The 24,897-nt window shown below is 38.8% G+C and overlaps 1 protein-coding gene across 1 annotated transcript in view; it reads right to left on the bottom strand.

Moving 5' to 3' along the window:
• The window catches only part of LOC103177658 (poly [ADP-ribose] polymerase tankyrase-1), an 81,573-nt gene that overhangs the window by 8,612 nt on the left and 48,064 nt on the right, over nucleotides 1-24,897 (bottom strand). Inside the window, exons 8-25 of the mRNA XM_042344781.1 lie at nucleotides 24,321-24,387; nucleotides 22,367-22,553; nucleotides 20,778-20,899; nucleotides 20,095-20,186; nucleotides 19,441-19,519; nucleotides 18,721-18,892; nucleotides 17,915-17,994; nucleotides 15,438-15,583; nucleotides 13,330-13,495; nucleotides 11,957-12,176; nucleotides 10,986-11,095; nucleotides 10,488-10,676; nucleotides 10,021-10,258; nucleotides 9,312-9,394; nucleotides 9,098-9,218; nucleotides 7,818-7,915; nucleotides 5,093-5,167; nucleotides 3,903-4,008 (exon numbers count right to left, since the gene is read on the bottom strand). Of these exons, the coding sequence (XP_042200715.1) occupies nucleotides 3,903-4,008; nucleotides 5,093-5,167; nucleotides 7,818-7,915; nucleotides 9,098-9,218; nucleotides 9,312-9,394; nucleotides 10,021-10,258; nucleotides 10,488-10,676; nucleotides 10,986-11,095; nucleotides 11,957-12,176; nucleotides 13,330-13,495; nucleotides 15,438-15,583; nucleotides 17,915-17,994; nucleotides 18,721-18,892; nucleotides 19,441-19,519; nucleotides 20,095-20,186; nucleotides 20,778-20,899; nucleotides 22,367-22,553; nucleotides 24,321-24,387 (2,351 nt within the window). The remainder of the gene's footprint in view (nucleotides 1-3,902; nucleotides 4,009-5,092; nucleotides 5,168-7,817; nucleotides 7,916-9,097; nucleotides 9,219-9,311; nucleotides 9,395-10,020; nucleotides 10,259-10,487; nucleotides 10,677-10,985; nucleotides 11,096-11,956; nucleotides 12,177-13,329; nucleotides 13,496-15,437; nucleotides 15,584-17,914; nucleotides 17,995-18,720; nucleotides 18,893-19,440; nucleotides 19,520-20,094; nucleotides 20,187-20,777; nucleotides 20,900-22,366; nucleotides 22,554-24,320; nucleotides 24,388-24,897) is intronic.

The following is a 24,897-nucleotide window of genomic DNA, read 5'->3' as shown; positions in this document are numbered from 1 at the left end:
TATTATATAAACCATAGAACACTGGTTGCATTATAATCACATTACTCACATTTTATATTGCGCCTTTTATGTCAGAAGGATGTCTCAAACCACTTAACAGGATTTATTGTAAAGTGCAGTGAGTGTGTATTTTGCAAGGAAAAGTAGCAGGCAATTTGCACACAGCAATGTTTCACAAACAGACATGAAGTAAGTGACCAATTTTAACATAACATGTAGGAGCAGGAGTAGGCCATACGGCCCTTCGAGCCTGCCCCGCCATTCAATCATGGATGATCTTCTAATCTAACTCCAGCTAATAACCTGACCCTGCCTTATCCCCATATCCCTTAATTCCTTTTTGCAATAAGAAATCTATCTATCTCAGTCTTGAATATGTTCAAGGACTGAGCGTCAACAGCCCTTTGGGGTAGTGAGTTCCATACATTCACCACCCTTTGAGTGAAGAAGTTCTTCCTCAACTCAGTGTGAAAGGGCTGGCCTCTGATTTTAAGGTTGTGACCCCTGGTTTTAGTTTCTCCAACCAGGGGAAACAATCTCCCACTCTCTACTCTATCATGCCCTTTGATGATCTTATAGGTTTCTATAAGATCCCCTCTAATTCTTCTATATTCTAGAGAATATAGGCTCAAATTGGTCAGCCTATCCTCGTAACTCATCCCCTTCATCCCTGGTACTAACCTAGTAAATCTACGCTGCACCCCCTCCAAGGCAAGTACATCCTTCCTTAAATAAGGAGACCAAAATTGTACAGTATTCCAGGTGTGGTCTCACCAGGGCCCTATACAGTTGCAGCAAGACTTCCTTACTCTTATACTCTAATCCTTTCATAATGAATGCTAACATACCGTTCGCCTTCCTAATTGCTGCTGCACTGCAGACTAACTTTCTGTGATTGGTGTCCAAAGACACCCAAGTCCCTCTGGACGCTAACACATTCCAGTCTCTCCCCTTCTAAAAAATAACCCGCTCTACTGTTTTTGCTACCTAGGTGGATGACTTCGCACTTCCCTACATTATACTTCATCTGCCACCTACCTGCCCAATCACCTAACCTATCTATGTCTCGCTGCATTTTGTTAATGTCATCCTCTGTGTTGACACTTCCTCCTAGTTTTGTGTCATCCGCAAATTTAGATATATTAACTTCGATGTCCTCATCAAGATCATTGATGTAGATGGTAAATAGCTGAGGCCCAAGGACTGATCCTTGTGGCACTCCACTAGTCACATACCTCCAATCTAAAAAGGACCCATTTATCCCTACTCTTTGTTTCCTACCCGTTAACCATTCCCCAATCCACGTTAATATGCTCCCCCCAATTCCATGGGCCCTTATCTTTTGGACTAACCTTTTATGCGGCACCTTATCGAATGCCTTCTGGAAGTCCAAATAGACCACCTCCACTGATTCATCCTTATCTAGTTTACTCGAAATATCCTCAAAAAACTCTATGAGATTTGTCAAACATGACTTCCCTTTTGTAAAGCCATGTTGACTTGGCCTAATTATATTGTGCTCCCCTAAATACCGCACTATCACATCCTTAATCAATAATTCTAAATTTTTTCCTATCACTGATGTGAGACTAACTGGCCTATAGTTTCCCATTTTTTCTTTTCCACCTTTTTTAAATAGTGGTGTGACATTTGCGATCTTCCAATCCATGGGGACTGTTCCAAAATCCAAGGAATTTTGGAAGATCAGACATAAGGCCTCCACTACCTTATAAGCTACCTCTTTTAAAACCCTGGGATGCAAGCCATCTGGACCAGGGGATTTGTCACTTTTTAGCGCGAACAACAACAACAACAACATTCCATTTATTGAGCGCCTTTCACGTCGGGAGGACGTCCCAAGGCGCTGTACAGTTGGGTCAGGACCCGAGCATTGGGGGGAAATGGTGAGGGGAGGGAAGGGAGTGAGGAGGGGGTAGAGAGTCGAGAGGGGAGCTGAAGGCACGGTCAAAGATAGAACAGTTTCCCTAGCACCAATTCTCTACTGATGAAAATTTCCCTAAGTTGTTCCCTGTCCTTATTCCCCTTGGTGCATCTCTATTGTTGGCAGACTTGTTGTGTCTTTTAGGGTGAAGACAGATGCAAAGTACCCATTTAGGGACTCTGCCATGTCCTTATCCCTCATTACAACTTCTCCCGTCTCTGACTGAATTTTATATGAGGGACTGTTGTCCTGGCTAATAGGAGAAACTCCATTCTCTTTTGAGTAATGCCATAGGATCTTTAATGTCCACCTGAACAGCCAGAAGCACCTTGGCTTAACATTTCAGCCGAAACATGGCACCTCTATCAATTCAGTACACCCCCAGCACTGCACTGCGAGTTCAAAATCCTGAACTGGGGCTTGAACCCACAACCTTCTAGACCTAAAAGCGAGATTGCTACCATTTGCCAGGCTATCACCCATAGAGTAGCAAGACATGAGCAAAAAATAACCTGTTGTATGTGCGGGTGTGTGCAGTTGCAGGCAACAACTTGATTCAGAGACACGAGGCACACAAAGACAGATAGCGAAACTCACACAAACAGACAGCGAGACACATACACATATAGATAGAATGACACACACACAGATAATAACAATAGTAATCCTTGCATTTGTTATAGCGCCTCATCATCCAGGCAGTTCACAGGATTTACTGTCAAATGGTGTAACTGTCTATTTTGTGGAGGAATACAGGAGTCAATTTGCATACAGCAATGTCCCACAAACAGCCACAGAGTGAGTGACTAATTTTATCTGGAGGATACCCAGGAGAAACTCCCTTCTCTTTTTGTGACAGTACAACTTCTGTTGGTATAATTTTTTTTGGTTAGCGCTGCAATCAATTTGTATCGGCCATTTCAATTTAAAGCAGATAATTGGCTCTCTATTGTATATACATTAAGATTCAAATTACTCAAGCAGCTAAGTTCTACAGAGTTTAAATGGGTTTTGAATCCCAAAGTTGAATTTATTCAAACTAACTCAATTATAAGAATCTGTTGATTCCTTAATCATAGTGCTAGGTGACAATGTGACAAACCCCTCAAGGACAAAGGTAAGGAGGATTCCATTTAGTTTGTTTTTATCTTCCTGCCGCTGAAGCACTATTAACTTTGCAGCAGTCAACCTCTGTAAGAGAATATAAGGCAGAGGGCAAACGACAAATGTAAAACATGAAAAGAAGAGTAAACAGCTCCTAATAGTAGAAACAAATCAACAATAAAATAAATCACATTTAAGAGTTGTGCAGAAATTTTTGTAGCTTTTTATTAACACTATGCATTGATTTTGCATGATGACCTGATAGCTGCACTGTTTATATATCCACAATGGGATCAATCACCCACAAAATATACAGTCAATTCACTTTTCACTGAAGCTCTTTGAGATAATAATAATAATAATAATAATAATAATCCTTGCATTTGATATAGCGCTTTTCACGTCGGGAGGACGTCCCAAAGCGCTTCACAGAACACACTGTAAAGTGAATTGACTGTATATTTGTGGGCGAACGCGGCAGCCAATTGCGCACAGCAATGTCCCACAAACAGTCGTAGATTGAAAATGACCAATTTAATTATTGTTTTGGTTTTTTGGAGGGATTATTATTAGGCGTGTGGAGTAAGGAAACTTGCCCAAGGTTTCGCCCTGCCTGGAATTGAACTCAGGTCTCTCACTTGCAAAGTGAGTGCTCTAACCACTGAGCTACAGGACTCCAGACTCCAGACTTGAGATGTCTCAAAGATGTGATAAGGTGCTATATCAAAACCAAGTATTATTATGTCAGGCTTTCTACTACAGTTCAGTAAAGGAAATAGCAATAGAGGTCTGCAGTTTAGTGAAGGTACAAGTCAGAATCCAGACTATTTTTTTCAAACAACTTCAATTGGCTCACCATGAAACAGCATCCGCTCATTGTGGTGATTATGATTTTCTTCTGCTACCTCTTTTTGTCGATGAATAAATCGCTCCCGAAGTTTCTTGTTCACTACTTTTTGAATCTGAAAAAGTTTAAAAGAATTCAGCAAAAAACAATGGTGTAAATAAAACCGCTCAGTTTGTTAAAACTAAAGCAAGGGCTGCCTTACCGCTACTGTGGTGACGGTAGATTTGTAATTCTTTTGTTTGAAGTTAGTTTGAGAAATGGGCATAAACAAAAATGCTAATGGAGCTTATATAAAATTTAAAATTCAGAAAATGCTCAAATAATACGTAACATATGGTATTTCTCAATCGTTGAAGTATCACCTCTACACAATAGGATATCGGCCCTAACCCACTGAATTAAATTTATTTAGCAACACATCAAGAAGTTCACTCCTTAACAAAATGCATTCCTCCCTCACTATACAAATAGTCTCACTTGGAGGCTCTCCTTCACACAAATCCCATTTTATAATAATAATAATCCTTGCACTTGATGTAGCGCTTTTCATATCTTCTTGACTTCTCAAAGTGCTTCACAGGATAGAATGTAAAGTGAATTGACCGTATATTTGTGGGCGAAACGCGGCAGCCAATTGCACACAGCAGTGTCCCACAAACAGTCGTGGATTGAAAATGACCAATTTTATTATTGTTTTGTTTTGGAGGGATTATTATCAGGCGTGTGGAGTAAGGAAACTTGCCCAAGGTTTCGCCCTCTGCCTGGAATTGAACTCAGGTGTCTTGCTTGCAAAGCGAGTGCTCTAACCACTGAGCTACAGGACTCCATATCTTATATATCAAGCAATAAGGCAGGGTTAGTTGGTAATATTCTCACTTCTGGAATACTTCCAAATCCTACTTGAGCCAGCAGGGTGGGCTATCATCAGTAGTGCCTTGGATTATTGAACATCCACTTGGCTCAGGAACCAGACTACCAAGACCACCAGAGGGTTAACTCAATTTTGACATTCCGTTGCCAAACTTGTCACTTTAGTGCCTCCAGGTGCTGGATTATTATTTAGAGCGAGTTCGGACCCCGCTATGATTAACTTCATTATATACTAATCGCTCTTTATTTGTATTTTCCATTTACAAGGAATATAATTTTTTCTCCTTTAAAGTTTAATATTAAAATGCACAAATACATTAAATATTTACCTTAATAATGTTGTATCTATTGAAAACACCACCAGCAGTCCCACCATCTCTGTGCTCACGGATTGTACTCTGCAACTAAAGTAACACATCATTAGCATCCATTTTTCAATAATAGCACATAACCTGTTCGCACAATAGAGCACAACTACAAAATGTGCTATGGTATTGCTGAGGATAACAGAGTAGCATGTCATGGACCACTAACATTACACCTGTAACACACTGCCTCATGCTACAAGGAACCAGTAAAAAAAAATCGTATTCATTATTTTAAAAACACTGAAGGGGGGCATCAATTGGCTTCATTCAGACTACTAATGTAAATGGTCAGTCTCTGAAATTCCCTTCTCCATAAGATGTGAACCAGACTAGTGTCGTTACAGTATTTTGACTGTGTTCAAAAACAATATCAAGTCTTGGGATTCACCTCCCTTCCCATGAATTGAATAGCTTTTTGATGTTCATAAGCTTCGCCTTTGAAGGACAAAGGTCTCCTGAATTTGAATGATTTGTTGAGATCAAAGTATGAGTAGAAACTGCAGGTGTAAAACCTATGTCCTGGAAACTCGTAATTGGTGATGGAACAAGACAGCTGGAGCCACACAAGCAGGAAGTCTGCAGAGCAGGAGCAAAGCTGTGATGATGCTTATTTTGATGATGCTATTTGCTATACTGGTTGAAAGCTTACACCTCCCCGACGGTGGATTAGGTGGGGTCACAAAGTCAGTGTTTTATGAGAGTTGGTTCTTCAGTTGAAGTTAGTTCCTTGTGGTTCCTTGTGTAACCAGTGCCTCCAGGTGCTGGAGTTGTAATTTACCTTGGGGTTATCGCTACTGAATAGTGTTGAAGTAACATTGAGATTTTCTTTTTAGAAAAATTAGATTTCAATTTGGTCTGGATTAGATTCAGCAGTCCAGACTGGATTCAGAGCATTTTAAAAGATTTTGAGGATAGAAAATTTGGGTCAGGTTAGGCTTAGTTTGGAGTGTTAAGGAATGTGGGTCATCTTAGCTGTAATTTGGGGAGTTTAACCGTTTAGCATTAGCTTTTGGGTCTCAGCTTGTGTTTAACAGGGATGGCACTTAACATAAGGAGGCTCTTGTCACATTTTATGAATTTAGTATTTTCCAGGTTAATATTAAAGGCCATACTGTAGGGTTCAGGAGTTCACAAGCTGCTTCTTAGGGTGCAGAGACCAATTTTGGTGTCCAATCTAATCTCTGCAGTGGTCTGGGTAGTTCAGTCTCTGAGTCAAGCGGGTCCGCAGTACTCTCGGGCACTGCTGATGACAGTCTGGCTCATTGGCAGGACTTCAAAGGGCAGATCAGGAACTGGGGCTAGGACACTTCGCACTCAGCTCCCATTAACCCTGTAAACCAAAGTCCTAACAGGATGGGGTGGTCCTACCTAGACAAGCAGCGGTAAAGTTTGCCAGGCAGTGCTGTGAATGGCAAGCATTGTGCTTTTAACTGGTTGGACTCCAGCAGTATCCCAACACATACTGTGCGGTCCCCAAGCTTTAGCTCCTGCCAACATGTGCCTAATACTTTCCAGAATTAGGAAAACAGGATGCATCCCTTCAGGGAGAGTGTGTATTCCATTCCAATAAACTTCTCTGGAAATTCCTTGTGTAGGTGGGATGCATGGAACTGTTTGGTTTGGATACTCTTAAAAATGGTGATGGGTTTCTGCATGTGACAGACACTCGGCTGACCAAAAAAAAATTATATTCTGTGATGTTGTGTAAATAGTCTCTTTAGTTATTTATTAATCTATTATAATTAGCAAACAAAAATGATATTTTTGGCTCCTCAGTATGAGCCTGCAAAACAAAATGCTGGTTTACAAATTGTTCAGTCCAGGCCTGTCTGGACGTTTGTATCTCTGGGAACAATACATGCTGCACAAGCTCAAGAGGAGCAACAATTGATGCAGCTATAAGTGGTAGCCCCTTGAAGTAAGCCGGCTATAGAGGGAATTCAATAGACCTGTAGCCAAACAAATACACAATAATGAACATTAATATGTATCAACAACAACAACAAATTACATTTGCATAGTGCCTTTCACATCAGGAAGACCTTTTTTGCTGCTTAATATTTCTGGCTCAATAGCTAGATTTGATGAGAGCAAGTCTAACACTTTAATCATAGACTGCTATGGTCAACTCCAGAGCCATGTTTTACATTTTCAGTTAATGCACTGACACTGAGACAAACTAATATTAGTCATAGAACGACATGGCTTTAAAAGTAGCTTTATTATTGTAATGCTAACCCTACTATCCTCGATTACAAACAAAAGCAATAAAAAAAAACTGAACTTGTTGTTTTCATCAAAAATATAATTTATTCCCATTTTTCTCCTGTGGCTCCCTAGTCAATTTTGACTGTGGGAACAATACAACTGGCCTTCAGAGCTGACGTACACATCAGAACTCACTTTTCCAGATAAATGAAGGAGAGAGCTCTGTAGACTATTTTTCAGCATCAAAACTGCCAAAGTTATCTTGTCCACAGGGCCAGCAATCCAAATAGACATCAATGTGCATTGTGTCCAGACAGTGATTGGCCCAAGGTATCCCAATAATGATAAATCATTGCTCATTGCAGATGCACGCAGAGGACATAATAAACACAGACTTTACAAGATATGAGCTTTTTTTTTAAATGCACTTGTTTAACTGAAGACCTGTAAAAGAACACAATTAACTCATCTGAAGTACCTCCTCTTCCACAGATTGATACTCCTTGTCATCCAGTGAGAGGTCAATCAGAATGGTTCCTTGGCTGGCACAATGAAAGGTCAAGTAAGGATTTGTACCTAAGAGGGCGAGATTTATCGGATTGAAATTTAATTTCCATTTTGACTGGATAAGTAGGCAGGATTAAAAGCATGACGCTACTCACACAGTATATTTTATTCTATAATAGATATCAGCTAATTAAGTCATAATAAGCATTTGAAACAACTCCTTATCAACTGCAATGATTATTATTATTATAATGCTGCACCTAGAGTACTTGCCACTGTGAAATAAGTGAGCTGCCCAAGCCCTAGAGGCAGTGCCAAGTACAGCAACGAGGATGATCCCCAGTGTTAGAGGAATGAGCTATTAGCAATTTTTAGACAAGCCAGTCTTAAGAGAAGATGACTCAGAGAGGACCATAAGAAACCTCGTTGTATATTTGTTCAATGGGATTGAAAAAGTAAATCCCGATCAATACTTTAGGATGTAACATGACACTAAAAGAAAAGGTTTAGAGCTGTAAAGAGAAATTTCAGGATAGATACTAGGAAGTTTTTCTTTACTCTGAGGGCAATTCATGACTTGGAAGATGTTGCCAGGAAAGGTGGTCGAGATCAGGACATTGGAATACTTTTAAAAAGCAGTTTGATGTTGTAATGGGAGAACGTTAGGATAGGTATTCTCGAGTGACGAGTTCAGATGGGCCAAAGGGCCTGCTTCATCCAAACCAAAATTGTGATCTTGCGGTTGTCCCATAAATTGATTGATTAAACTGGGAGATTTTTGGTCAGGATACTGAGAGAAACTTTCTTCCCTTGGCAAATAGTGCCAAGAAATCTTCAACATCCACCTAACCTTAACTTAATCTCATCCAAAGGATGGCATCTCTGACAATATACTGCTCTCTTCGACTGTGCCTTCAGCTTCCCTCTCGACTCTCTACCCCCTCCTCGCTTCCTCCCTTCCTTCCCCTCCCTCCCCTCACCCTGACCATTTCCCTCCTGCTCGGGTCCCGACCCAACTGTCCAGCGCCTTGGGACGTCCTCCCGACGTGAAAGGCGCTCTATAAATGAAATCTTGTTGTCTTGTTGTTGAGTGAACTGGAATATCAACTGAGGCTTTGTGTTCAAAGTTCCAATGTGGAGCATGAACTCAAAGCATTCTGACTAAGAAGTGGGAGTCCCGCAATCTGAGCCATGTTGTTACCCTCAGGATACATATTTAAATACAGAATAACTGGCAGGAAGAGTGATTACCTTGCTGTCCTCCTAGTAGTCGTTCAACACCCTTGATTAATTTATGACGATGCCCATAAGCATTTATTCCAATTTCTTTCAACTCTTCATGACCCATGTCTGCCAGCACATCCAAAGTAATCTGTAAATGTTATCAAAGTCGGTAAATTCAAGAAAGCCAAAACATATCCAGTTTCTTAAAATCTATAATCAGAGAATTTTAATTTTCACTCACCTGCTCCCTTTCAAAGATATCTCGCAGGTGTTCCAAGCCCAGACTTTTAAGGAATTGATTAATGTTCATGTCAAGTGTGGTTACTAGAAGGAAACATATTTTTTCATATTTTTCCAATATCAATATATAAACATAAAATGTACTCCACATTGTACTCTACATATTCCACAATGTGATGCATTCAAAGTTCACTTCCTATGCACGTAGGAAGTGAATTTGGTAACATTTCGATGGTCCAAAAGTTACAATTTTTTCACCCCTTTCATGCAACACGGCTGCTGAAACATTGGATCCAGCCAATGTTAACTACAATGAGGTTTCCCCTTATTAAGTATGTTCTTAGAATAACAGAAACCTCAATACAGAATTGTAATGTATTTCACATCCTAATGTTTCTGATCTCACACTTTTATCTGCCAACACCCCAAACCTGTCTATGCTATTTAAACCAACTATATTCAGCGTAACCAAACCACAATTTCTGAGATTCCAACTGGGGACAAACAAAATTCAAATCTTAAATTGACAAAGGGAAGTTGATTGTTGAAAGAATATTACCTTATAGTAAGCTATAAAGTAGCCTGTTGATGTACTTCACCAAAACATGTTGCACAAGGTCAAGATCATCAAGCGCACTCTTGGAATCAATCACAAGACTATTTTAAGAGACCTTCCACATAACTTATCATGCTTGTTTCGATTAGCCTACCTTCCCCTTCTTTTCTCTCAGTGCCAGTTGCCCCATCAGCTGCACTTGAGGCACCACCAACAGCTAACTCTGTGAGTGGCCCCGTCAGGTTATCTATACTGCTCGCAGCTGACAAACAGGATGGTGTTGAAGCAGGAGAGATCACAGCTGCGCTAACAACAGTTGCCTGGGGTTTATAGCAAGTAGGAAGAGCTTCTGGTGGCATAGCATCAATTAACAAGGCCCTGATATCATCAGCCTGAAATCAAGAAAAAAACGAATCACTTATAAAATTATACAATTAAGTTTTGTGCTATTTTCATTAAATCAATTTTTATGAAGCATTGTAAATTTCTACAAACATCGTTAAATGCTTACATTTATTTCGCTTCAGTTACACATTATCAATAATATATTCAAACAAATTTTAACTGTAGAATGGGATTTTTCTCAGAAATTGGATTAAAATTTTAGAAAGTGAATCTTACAGTAGCCAAATCTAAAGGAGTTTGGGCTTCCTGATTCTTCATAGTAGGATCTGCTCCATGGGCCAGCAGCAGTGCACAGAGCTGGGTCCTTCCCTTTTGTGCTGCTTCATGCAATGGAGTGAAGGCCCATTTATCAGTAGCATTCACACAAGTGTTATACTTAATAAGAAGTGCTGCGATATCCACATGCTGAAAAAACAGAAAAGCCACGTTAAATACAGTTACATTAGTGATGGTAATGATCAAATCAATATCAAAGATTCATTATATTTCTACCAGTTCTGCAAAAACAAGGAACGATGATATCAATGGTGCGAGAACTGAATAAGAGAACTGAATTTGGCCCAGCAAACAATAAAAAGGTTGTCCTAAGATGATCTAACACATCTGACAACCCAGAATGCAGATTTTTCGCATTTATATTTCAGTACAATCCCACTTCAGTTAAGTCGCTAATTATAATCCCACACTGAAAGTTGGTCAAATGTTTCATCTTACCCCATAGGAAGCTGCATTATGAAGAGGAATAAGGCCTCCTTTGTCCTGTGCATTAACATCTGCACCATGCTCCAGAAGATAGTCAGCCACTTCAAGGTTATTATAGCCAGCTATTTGAGCAAAATATTTTAATTCAAAAAGATACAGTATGTACATTTTTCAGCTAGTTTTGGCATCTTTACCATTTTTATGCATTTCACAGAATTTTATTTCCTAAACTTCTAGAAATGTTTCTATTGAGTTTTAAATTCCTGACTTAGAAACATATGTGTTGATGGTAGACTACCACTTTTGCTAAAATTAGTTTCTAACCAGTTAAGCAACTATTTAACCCTGCCATGTTCACTGTGGCAAACCTCACCAGCTATCCTGAAGCAACTACCTTGCTGCCCCATTTCTCTCTCACACTGCACAACTTGCCCTCTGCTTCACAGGAGCAAACTACCTCATCTAAATCACCCTGCCTCGCTCTCCACCTGCCACTGTCCCATCTACACATATCGCTCTACAAAATGTCTGCTCCCTCTGAAAGAAAACTCTCCCAATCCACAACCGCATCCTGAGTAAACACATCAACCTCTGGACTCACTGAAACCTGGCTGTTTCCAGTTGAGCCCTCAGCCTCATCAAGGCCTCCCTGTCTGGGAACATTTTCTTTGATTCTCTCTGGTGGTGCAACTTCTCTAATCTCTTTAACCTCTCAGTTTATCCCCTTATTCCTTCAGCTCTTTCCCTTTCTTCAAGCATCACATCTTGCATCACCATTCTCTACTTCAAGATCTTGTTAATTTATTATCGCCCAAACCACCCATCTCCTTCTTCATGACATCGTCTTCACTTTTCACTGAGTGCCTTCTCATCATAAGCAACTTCAACCTCCAACATAACTCCCTCCAGCCCTTTCCTTGTTTCTCAACTCTCCTCTCCCAACCTTGTTCTCCATATAGACTTGCCCAACCACAATTGCTCACCTGCTAGATGGAGAGGTGTTGAGTTCCTTCCTTGAGTATCTCTACAATTAATATTCTCTGGGGTACATAACTTCTGGACTCTCGCTAAACAGCCTTTCTTAGCAGCATCCAGTAGAGCTGCATCTCCACGCAGCAAGTCCTGGATGTCTGTGTCCCCTTCTTTCACAAGATCCAAAGGTGTGTTCCCATCTCGGTTCTTCTTGGTTGGGTCAGCTCCATGCTATGGTAGGTGAAGACTATTATTTAGTTTCTTATTTAAGACTATAATAAAAGCATATTATTCATGTAGAACAACTTTGTTTTACATAACACTGCACTAATAATTTACACTAGTCTCTCAAATTACGAAATGCATATTGCAAAACAAAAAAACATAAAATTATGTTTGACGAGTAAATCTCATAAATGAACTGAAAGCTGAAATTTTGTTGACTTATGTTTTAAGCAAATATATTTTATGGTATAATTTCATGCCAGTCTAAGGAATCTACTTAGTGAGCATGACGTGACCAAGTCTGTATTGTAACGGCAGCATAAAAACATTTGCCTTTATTTTATCTTTCTTTAAATAAAAATCTTTAGTTGTTTAGTGCATTGATAGTCATACTTTAGGTACCAATGACATTGTTGTTATGTGCAAATGATTGTCTTTTTTTAAAAAAAGCTAAATTCTGCTCATTTTCTTTGTACTGTCCAGATTATATAAAATAGTACAGGTTTCAAGTGAAAAGGAGTGTAAATGCAAGTCTCGATACAAACTGCATAGACACATCTATGCTGAATCAGTTGGTTCTCATAGAAAGTTCAGTATATTGATTACTTTCCTCGGTAGTGGAGATAGTCGATTGGTATTTCTGACTGGAAGCAGCATCATTTATCCGATGCTAACTATCAATAGAAGCAATATGATGCAATATATAATTTTGGCTTCTGATTTTTGATTTTAACAGATAAAAAAAATTAAACACCCCGATGCAACAAAACAAAATTGATGTTTATCCAATAAACCACCATAATTGCTTACCTGTCGTAACACCAGCTGCACATGTGTTACTCTTGCTGTCTGCTTCCCCCTCTCCCTTCCATGTGCGCAAGTGAATCGTGATGTGTTTGTGAGAGGAGGGAGGCACTGCACGTGAGTGAGGATGCCTCTCTCCCCTCCCTGTGCGCAAGCGATTCTGAATCTTCTCATTACAACAAAGTGAAAGCCCCGAAAACCTCAAAATTTTTAGAACTCAAAAACTGCTAAAAATTCAATCCCGAAAATTAAATGTTTAACCCCCAAAAAACAGAAGCCTTAGATGTAATGCACTGGATACTTATATAAACATTTCATGAGTGTATACAAGTAGATCAGATTGAACATCACATACCTTTAAAAGTAATTTGCATATTTCATATTTGCCTTTGGCTGCTGCTTCGTGAAGTGGAGTGAACTTCCACAGGTCAGCCACATTTACTGAGGCACCATGTCTCACCAACAGTTCTGCCACTTCATAATGTCCATACGAGCAAGCATTATGCAAGGGCACCAAGCCTCTGAGAAGAAAAAAAGGTTCAAATAATATCTACTCTATTACCATTAAAATTCAAAATACAGTAGCTAAATTGCTAAGATGCAAAGCTCAAATAATTTCCATGGAATAAAAAAGTTGTATAAGGCCTTCCTCAATTTTGAATGATCATGTACTTGCCTGTGGTCCCCTATTGTACCCTCTGACGTATTCCATGGGTAATTCTGTTAATTTGCTTTGTTTAAAACAAAAACAAAAAAAGGGTTTTGGTTATCTTAAAACAGCACTGTTGCCCCAGAGTTGAAGGTTGTGGGTTCAAACCCATGTCGGGACCTGGAATCAGAGAGTTTAAGCTGACACTGCTAAGGATGTGTTTCATTGCTGGAGATGTCGTCCTTTAGATGAAACATTATCCGAAGTCCCATCTGCCTGTTGAGGTGGATGTTAAAGATCCCATGGCACTATTTGAAAAGAGATGGGAGTTTCTTCCGGTTTCCTAGCCAACTCAAAATACAGTAACTGCAATGTTGTTGGATGTAAAGCTCAGACAAAGATTTCCATGAATTAAAAAAAAAGTATTTTATGGCCTTCCTCATTTTTGAATGATCATGAATTTGACTGCGTTTTGTTTAAAACAAAAACATTTTTTAATACAGTGACATGCATTTATATACTGTCCTTTGTGTAAGATAACATCTTGGGAGTGTTTACAAGGCCAGGGTGAATATCGAGCAGGGAAGAGGATGAGGTGGGAAGGAGTAGGTTCACTGACAAGATACATTTTAAGGTGGCATTTAAAGGAGGGGGAGATGGAAGGGTACAAGAAGGGAGTTCAAAGCTTAGGGGTATATTAGATGAAAGCTCAGTCACCAATGAGGTGTTTCAAAGTGGAACACCTCAATTACCACCTGATTCAAACCAGCCGATTAGACTCACCTCCACAAGCACAAGATACATCAGGCACCCTGGCTCTCCTCACAACTATTCATTCGCTCTTGCTCTCCATACAAACTTAACTTCTAAACTCAACTATTAAGCACCTGTTTCAAGCTCCAACTTTCAGCAGAATCAATTCCAACACTCTGCTTTTGTTACATATATTATACATATATATATATATATTTTAAGACCTTCCTCAGTATATATATATATAGATGTGTGTGTATATATAGATTATGTATATATAAAGCTTCGCAGTTGGGAGGATAAAGTGTATTGACAAAGAGGTGCCAATGGAGTGCATTAAAGAAACACTGCGAGGAGAATGTCATAGGCGAGGAATATTTCAGTGAGAAGGGGGTCTGTGCAACAATCACATAATTCAGTTCAAATTGAGCTTGAAAAAAGCATAGGGGGTCGATCCCTAAAGAAGGTACTTGTTTACTTATCTACAAGCTGACTAAAAGTCAGGATTAGTACTGCTTGAAGTGAAAAAAAATAAAGAACTATATTGACTTGTTTTATATTACAATCATCACATTAGCAAATTCTACATTCAAAACCTGCAAAAGGTAAGTATTCTGAAAGACGTTCACAATCCAGTCTGTGGTCAAATTTGGAGGGGGATCTGAAACAGGTGTCAGTCTTGATGCATATCAACATGCAAGTCAGAGGGGATTGTAATACAAATTCAATGTTCTCCAAGAACAACAATTGATAGTTATTTACCACCTTACATGTTACGAGCAAAATTGGGTATTAAAAAAAATTGAAAGATTAGTCTTAGCTGGAAACTGGTTAAGCATCTGAATTAAACTGGATGACTGTTCTACATTTTAGTAAATAAGCCCTTTCAAATAATCATTTTTCTCATAAGTGTGGGGGATGGGGATGATCAAAAAGAGTGGAATCCCCTGTAGTTACTTAGAACAGATTGTAGAATGGTGCTATTTTGCCCTCTGGAAATGGGTAGCAAGGAGTAAAAATATTGAAAGTACAAGTTGCCACACTTGCAGATGTATACATACCCCTTGTCTTTGGCATGCACATCAGCTCCATGATGGAGTAGATACTCTACCACAGCCACTCGATTGTAACCTGCAGCAAAGTGCAGTGGGGTAGAGTGACGTCCTTCCAAGTCTCTGCAATTCACATTTTGTGTTGTGCACAATTGCTTGAAAGAAAAATGTATAATTAAATTAACAAAGGTCACTATTATTTTCCCAAAGCTTATTACATTGGATCTGAATTTTTTTTGGTCAGCCAGGTGTCTAACACATGCGGAAACCCATCACCATGCTATCCAAACCAAACTAAGAAGTTTCCATTCCAGAAATAAAGCATTTACACAGTACCTTTTCACATATGAAGGAAGCCTCAAAGAGCTTGATACTGCTGGCTGGGCACATGAGCTGGGGGTGGGAGCTGAGAGGTGGGGTGGGGAAGGGAAAAGTGATTGAGAGCACAGTCAAAAATTAAGTCTTGATGTGCCTTGAAAGAGGGGAGGACCAGGTTGGAGGGACTCCAGGATTGGAGCTCCAGAAAGTGGGGACAAAATAGTGATGGTGGGGCAGATAATAATAATCCTTGCATTTGATATAGTGCCTGATCACGTCTTCCAAATGTCTCAAAGCGCTTCACAGAATGCACTGTAAACTCAATTCATTGTATATTTTGTGGGCAAAACACAGCAGCCAATTGTGCACATCAGTGTTCCACAAACAGTTAAAATTGAGTGACTAAATTATTCTTTTTTTTAATAAAGGAATTATTATCTATAGAAGAGCGATTGATCAATCGAATAATAACGAGGTTCCTACTTACTGCTAGATAAACAGAGGCGTATGGAGTAAGGAAACTTGCCGAACATTTCACCCTGCTGGGATTTGAACCCAGATCCTCTCGCTTGTGAGACAAATGCTCTAACCATTAAGCTACAGGACTCCACGATGGGGTGGAGGGACATGGGGTGCAGAAGTAGGGTGGAGAGAGGGGACGAAGGTCGTAGAGGAGTTTCTCACAAGGTAAAGAGTGAGCTTGCATGGCATTCGGTATCTGTCCTCGATCCCCTCTGCGACGGCCAAGGGAGACAGTGAACCACGAGCTCTCCCTCAATCACTCTCTTACGCACTCTCTCACCCACACTCTCCTCTCAATTACTCTCTCTCTCCCCCCACCCCATCATACTCTCTCTCTCCCCCCACCCCATCATATTCTCTCTCTCTCCCCCCACCCCATCCTACTCTCTCTCTCCCCCCACGCCATCAATCACTCTTCCCTCTACCATTAATCAGCCGTGCGGCTCATTATCTGGCAGTAGGCATGGCTCCTCCAGCCATACAGTGTGACTCACTATCTGGCAGTGACAGGAGCTGTTGGTCAGTAAGGAGACCCATATAAATATTATATGCCAGCCAGTCAAGATCAGAACACTTACGCCTTATATGTTTTAAGATATCCTGCCAACATGAATGTCGTTATATCAAATGCAATGATTATTATTATTAATAATAAATCCATAGCTCTAAAAGTGTGTTTGTCTAAAATCTTCAATACCCACTGTTATTTTGATGGGCTTCATTTCACTATAATTTTCTAAACGTGTTTCACACATTATCTCAAGATAATGCCAGCATTACTTTCACATCAGCAAGATAAAGAGGCCACCAGAACATACTGATTTTATCATTTGCAATTTTGAGCCTTACAATGGAAAAAATATTGTATACTAATCAGCGGACATTAAATACTTAAAGATGAAACTGTGCAGAAATGGGCTTTCCGATTCCTAAGCTATATGCTAGACTAGATAAACTGGAAAAATCCTCAAGCCTGGTAATTAAACCGCATCTAAATTGCTTTGCTAATTATAATTTGGAAGGTCAGAAATATTTCTATGAGTATTTCAATGGCTTACATTGATCACAAAATATACAATATATCACATGAAGTGCTTAAAGGCGTCCTCCCGACATGAAAGGCATTATACGAAATGTAAAGATTATTATTTTTGCTTCACATTAAATTCTGATGCAATAAAAGATGGATTCCATTTAATTTTCCACAGAAAGAAAAATTCAGATGTGTTAACAATCAACGATTCCTACTAATTTAAAATTTGATGGGTTATTATTAACATAAGTATTGAGAATTAGGTGCTAAGTTAGTAGCACCTTGGGATGTCTGCCAGACGTGAAAGGCGCTATACAAATGTAATTTTGTATTGTAATGACCTGCCAGTGACTAAAGTTAATGTTATAATAATAATCCATGCATTTGATATAGCGGCTTATCACATTGTTGATACCTCTCAAAGCGCTTCACAGAATATACTGTGAAGTGAACTGATGATATATCTTGCGGGCAAAACACAGCAGCCAATTACGCAGTTAATATTCTTTGTTTGTATTTCATGTTTAATTTTTATTTGGATTGAATATGAACATTTCAGTGTTGGGCTGAATCTCATTGAGATTATACTTTCAGAATTGTACAAAATGCATACCTTTACAGTTTCCAGATCACCAGCTTTTGCTGCCTCCAGAAGTCGATAATCAATATCCGAGTTGCGTAAAGGAACGTTTTCTAAACAAAAATATTCAACAGGATAAATTAGTGGCCTGGTCAGTTTATATTTTCTTCTTTATAACAACATCCCTTCTAATTTGTTTTCTAAAGACTGGTTATCAATCTTCTGGAGAACATAAATTGCATTATAAGTGTTGTCAGATGGTCATCATCTATATAATTGTAGAATCCAACAGAAATCACACATTACCTAGTAGAGAACTAGAAAGAAACCTATGGTGTTAAATTTCTTTCAATCTGTTGATTCCTAAAGATTTTAAAAACTACTGCTGGTTCTTCTTTCTTGTAGCTATAGATGCTGAGCCTGGACTACAAATGTTAGTCATGGTTTCTGAGTTATGTGGCTCAGCATAACTCAATATTTGACTGCTCAACATCACTACATCCACAAAAACAATGCTAAAGAAAATTGTTTAATTCTACTTCGATTGTAGTGCAAGTAATTCTGAATCAAATAAAAAATAGTTCATTTTGAAATATTAATCTTTCTCTTTCATATCCTGATTATAACCTGATGTGCAGTTCCTCCATTTTCCATGTCTGCTTCAATTATTCAGCTGTATCTTGTCATCTTCATGGGTGGTATTATCTGATTGTAAGCTGTGTTATGTTTTATGAATATATGTCCCAACGTAAGATTACAGCAAACTGCCAAAATATCTTCCCTTTTCAATTAATTATTATAGTAACATAAGGAAATGTGTGTACTTCCATTACACCTACCATTCAGTATCTGCTGAACAGATTCATTTCCCATTTGTGCTGCTGTAAAACCTTGAAGCGAGACAATGGAGGGGTCACTTCCATAACTTAACAAGAGGCGACATGTCTGTAGATGACCACCATGTGATGCTCTGTGCAGAGCCGTTTGGCCAAGGGTGTCCAAAGCATTCATCTGTGGAAGAGAGAACATCACTGATATTGCAGTCGTTAATGTACACATGAACTTCCAGAAAGCCTTTGATAAGGTCCCATATTAGGGATTAACACCAAAATGTAAAGATCAAATCCAAAAAGAATCCTGGACTGGTTTGCCTCTCCCAGTCCTACCCACAAGGTCTATCATTACCAGTGCCCTTGGAATAACTAGTTATGGCTCATTCAGGAATTGATGCACCATTTGGGGCGTTAATGCATCAGATACATTTGAAAACTTACTGCAGTTAAATGCAAACTAGGCCAAGGCTGTACTCCTCGACTAGAGTCAGCGCCGGCTTCTCTCAGGCTACTTTGGGGACAGGGGAGGGAAGGTAAGCAGGGTCTCCTTGGAATTGAACTGGCTCCAAGGTCACGTGCTTGACAACAGAATGTCAGAATCGAGCCCACCTTTGGTGGTCCGGTTCCTAAGCCAGGCGGGTATACACTACTCCCAAGGCACTGGTCATGACAGATCAGATAGCTGGTTCATCTATTATTTTACATCTTGAAAAAAAATTACATTACCTTAGCTGCATGTTTGTGAAGAACTTCTACAACATCATTGTGTGCTCTTTCTGCTGCTGTGTGTAGAGGTGTGAGAAAACTGTAACATAAATTAGACATTACAATATTTGAAAATGAATACAAATTTTCTTTTAAGTGATGTTTGTGAACATCAAGAAATCTGCTACCAAAACCACTTGCAGCATATTTACCAACATTCGTATTAATACAACTTACATTTATATAGCGCCCTTTACATGGGGTAGTCATGTGAAGGGCGCTGAATTGGTTATTCATCAACAAAACCAATACATCAATATGAACTTTAATTCATCATATGCTGCTCTGTTTTTTTGTGCTTGAATATGTCATGGGAATCCAAGAAAACAATAGGTTATGGTAAAAGATTTACTTACAATGGAAATTTAGTGTTAGCCCATACTTCCTTTAGGTAAACTGATGCTGTTAGAACGACATTTGAATGTTTACTGCAAGAAGTTATAACCATTTACTTCATATTCACATGAAAATAAATTGAACCCTCCTTCCCAATGGTACTTCACTTAATAATTGATCTTTTTTTCACATTATAAAACTAGACTTGTTCTGTATATCTAATAAATAATTTTATAGTTTAAATTACTAAATCATTTTATTGTTAAATGAAAGACTTACTCTTTGTTCTTTTCATTGACATTTGCTCCTTTTCTCAAAAGCAGTTCTGTCACCTGTTTACGTTTAGGGTGCTGAGAAGCCACAGCACAGTGCTGTAAAGGAATTCACATATAAATCCCAGATATTAATGAAAAATGTATTCTTTCACCAACTAGTACAATATTATTAATGATGGCACAAAGTCACCATAACCATAGTGTATTCGCACCAATACTTTGTTGAACTTTGAAGTGATGGGATGCAATTCCCTCACCTTATATTTCCTCAATGTTTTTCAAACATTTCCCTTTTACACTTACAAAATAAACAGTGCAGTTAATTTCTTTTCTGTACACTGTTTGTAAACGGATATTGACATTGATAAAAATGGTTTTTTTTGATGTCCCCGAAAGCTGTCTTATTTTTGATACCCGTCCAAAAGGTAATAAAACTAACCCAATTATTGAACGTTCCTTCCATTACAACTAAATACTCTGTGCGCTCTCTAGCACATCTGGTAGCTTATGATCAGAACCAGAGAAATAATTTTTGGATGGGGTACTGACATTTACAGTTTCAAATGTTACTCTGTCCTGTAAGAAGTAGCTAAAAATGGCTATAATTACATTTTCCTGAAATCATGCACTATATCTTAAAATAAGTATTTCATACAATGAATAAGCATAGGAATTCAGTTTTGTTACCAGTGGGGTTTCATGCGTTTGTGGATGCTTGAAATTTATTATCTCTAAAGCAAGGCTCTTCTTCACTTTTGCCACATCTGCTTCTCTGGCTGCTTGTAGTAAAGTATGACCTTTATACTCATCTGTTTTTTTAAAAAAAAGCACAGCATTTACTAAACGTTAACATTGCCAAATTGTGAAGACATCAATCAAGATTCCAATTTTGGCATTCCCTTAGAATAAGCGGGCTTTTTAAAATCACTTTTGAACATCAAAGGATTTAAGAAAACTGGACACATTATGTCGTTTAGCCTTCTACAGACAATCAAAAAACGTATAGGGCTAATCAGACTAGATCTGCTCCTTGAAGCTGTATCGGATGTCATTAATTATTTCATACAGATGCATTTCACTTTGCTTTGATTATTAACTATTACTTTCCTATTATTGATACGACTAATGAGTTAGAACTACATTAGTGATTTTCCAGTGTGTATCCTGTGTCAGCATCAAGTTGAGTAAATCTCCAACTTCTGTCAACTGCAGAAGAGCATACTGATGACATTTTGCATTCATGTGATGTTGTGTGAAAAGTTCCCATACGGGAATTCCCCATATGTGAAATCGAACTATTGCAGGATGGAATACCGAACACACTTCTAACCTTGCCCACGGTAGATAAAGCGATTACGCTTTAAAATGATGCCAAAAGAAGAACAAAAACTAATCCAACGTAAGGAGTAGAAAAAGTGCCCACATAAAAACCGTGAAATCAGTAACAAAACATATAGCTTTGCGATGTATAATTTCATTTTTAGAAGGTCATAAAAAGTGTCCTCCAGATTTATGACAAACAGGCTGTACATTTGTTGCAGTGAAGGTTTCTATAGTGGCCATTCGTGTATCATAGCCTGATGTAATAACCAATGAAGCAGAATATAAGGTTACTTTTTTTTTAACCTTTGTCTAAAATTCTTGAATCACGTGTTTTTTAAATAAATCTAAATAATTTTAATCTTGTGTGAATGTGATAGGATAATAATCCGTCCATTTGATATTGAGCCTTATCATGTGAATTGACTGTATATTTTGTGGGCAAAACGCGGCAGCCAATTACACACAGCAGTGTCCCACAAACTGTCACGGATTGAAGTGACTAGTTTATTATTTTTTTTGAAGGAATTATTTCCCCCAGAAAAGCAATCCGCCAATCGACTAACAACCGATTACCTACTTGCCTCTAGGTAAATGGAGGCATGTGGAGTAAGGAAACTTGCACAACATTTCGCCCTGCCAGGAATCGAACCCAAGTCTCTTGCTTGCGAAGTGAGTGCTCTAACCACTGAGTTACAGGACTCCACAATAGTTTACTTATCCTGGTGTGATGACGTTCTGTAGGCCATTATGTTTATTTGTCAATGTGATTGGATTTTGTGGGCCACTGCACTTCCCACCGCCTCCAGAGGATTCAATTCAATCTAATGAATCAGGAACATAAACCTACTTCCTACCATTACATTAACAACTTGCAGCTCTGTTCATTTACAATTTTAAATATTCGGTTACGTATTCTTGAAGATTAAATATCCATGGATATTCTCAATACTTACAAGCAAGTCTTTCTTTTAGTTCTGGGGTGGGTGCCATATCCACAGCACTCTTACCATGGCAGTTGACTAGAGTTGGATCTGCACCATGGCTCAATAAAAGTGAACAGACTTCGACTCTATTCTTAGATGCAGCCTCATGAAGTGGTGTGAATTGCCAAAGATCCATTGCATTTACACAGGCTCCATGCTAAGTAAGGAGAAACATTACAATATAATAGTATCCTAGACATTTTGCTGCTACGATGAACAAAGATTGTTAATACAACACAGTGCCGACTGAAACACTGACTACTTTTGTTCCGTAATCAAAAACAACAAAACATTAGGAGAATTGTACAATAACAAAGTGGATGCTAGCTGCAATTTATAATGGAATTTTTATAAACGTATCCAAGAATATGAGTTGCAGCAGTAAACGTTTCTAATCTAAAATATAATTTCTGTTTGCATTTCCTTTTTCTGTAAATTTTTTCTTTCAATCTTCCATTCTTCCCAAAGTGTTTATGGACTTTACTCATCCTACGAAAAAATAGAGCACTCTAGCAAATGTTATCTATACGAATAAAGACATAATGTCTGTGCATCTGTGTGTCCGCTAAGAACTCAATAACCAATTGACGTAGAAACATGATTTTACTTCATCGGAAAGATTTTGCACGGGGAGTGTCATGGGCATTTTTTTGGGGGGATCTCCTATCGTTGATGAGCTATATTTTAAAAAATCTCATCACACATGTATGGCAGCTACATGTACGTTGCAGTTACACCTGGTGGCCTTGCTGACTTCCAGTGACACTGTGGTATCGTGCGTCACAGATCACGTACGAATGCAGTACGCGAGCACGCACTTTAGATGAAGCCAGGTAGTGAGGTGAAAGTTACTTCAAGTGGCATTGACGGCAGCCATTTGTCTGGTTTTCCTGTTGTTCCTGGGCAGCGCCATGTCAGAGTTAGGCCAGTGGCATGTGATGGTTGGCTCGGAAAGAGAAAGGTGAAGCCTGGGGCTCGAGTTGCGGCCTCACCTGGGGCTGGGGTTTAGCCCCCAACCCCGCTGGAGTTTAACCCCTTATGTATATAATTTTATTTTATAATCCATCTAACTATCTATACTAATAAAGATGAAATGTCTGTCTGGGTGTTTATCTGTCTGTAAATCTACATTCCATATTGGATCCTTTGGTTGCAAGCAAAGCTGCAACCGGTGGGTATAGCTAGTATGATATATTTAAATAATTTTAGTTTGGATATCCTGTCTGACATCGATCTTACCTGCCTGATTGTCTGGGCTTGCTATATTGGGCTTTCTGAGATCTTCTTGCTATTATTTTACATTTTCCTTTTTCTTGGCCTATTCTGTTTTTTATTTACTTTGAACTTCTTCAACTTTTCTCTTCTTCTAACTTTGAACAAGCGCTCTGGGATGCCCCCCATTTATAAAGCGTGAAGAGGGCTATAAAAATGCAAGTGCTTGTAGTCGAACAGACCTTAATTAATTCTCATCTCCTGAAGCAATCCCTTTTGTCTCTTCAAATCTAATTTGAATGAATCTGAATTGCTCTCTTGATAGTGATTAGGTGCAGGAACCCTAGTATCCAAACCCAGAGAGGCAAATTATAGTGTCTCAAATACAGCCCTGGCTGAGAATTTAGCGGACACCAGGATTTGAACCGTGACTATCTTGACTGTATTGACATGTGCTCCAAGCAAGGATTGCTTTTACCCACATTGAGTCAACTAGTTTGTGTTTTTTTCAATCTAAGTGTGTGCTTTTACAATGAAATCAGAAATATATTGACATAATTGGCAAATAAATAATGTAAAACCGATTTATCGGAGTGCAAATATTATCCGGATATTAATATTTTGAACATAACAGCATCTCAGCAAGCAAATCATTTCATAAACAATGAGGAACAAGATTGAAGGTGTAGCAGTAAGTGCAAACTGAGCTTACCTTAAGCAACAATTCGGTGACCTCGTAATGACCATATGAGCAAGCATTATGAAGAGGCACAAGACCACTAGTTAAAAACAGAAAGGTGAAGTTAGCTAAAGGACATTACATGACAAAACCTACAAACTCTATATTCATTAAAAAAGGTTAATTTGTAAGTACTTTTCATATCTAAGAAAAAATACATAGTTCTTATAGGTTTGCTGATTTTCCCAAAGATACTTCAGTGTTTTTCCTTCTCCAATTTTCTCTCCTTACTTCTCACTATAACCTGGGGGTGGAGATACTAGGCCACCTATTACCTCCAACCCCAGGTTATGGTGAAAAGTAAGGAAGGGCAAGTGCCCTAAAGGTATTGAAAACATATGGACTTTGTTGCAAAGATCTGAGAATTCCTATCAGCATATTACCCCCTCAAACTGTACATCACCACCAAACGGGATCTTAGGCACAAAGATAGAAATTGAAACCATCAATTCATCCCGACCCTTCCCCTCCCACCCTCACACACACAGTCTGGTATCACACCAGTCAAAGTGATAATTTACACCAATTACCTTCTAAACCAAGATGAAGC

The sequence above is a fragment of the Callorhinchus milii genome, unplaced genomic scaffold (assembly GCF_018977255.1).
Source record: "Callorhinchus milii isolate IMCB2004 unplaced genomic scaffold, IMCB_Cmil_1.0 Scaffold1, whole genome shotgun sequence".
NCBI classification, from domain to species: Eukaryota; Metazoa; Chordata; class Chondrichthyes; order Chimaeriformes; family Callorhinchidae; genus Callorhinchus; species Callorhinchus milii.
Note: the sequence above shows the minus strand (reverse complement) of the source record. Positions and strands in the feature narration are given on the sequence as shown.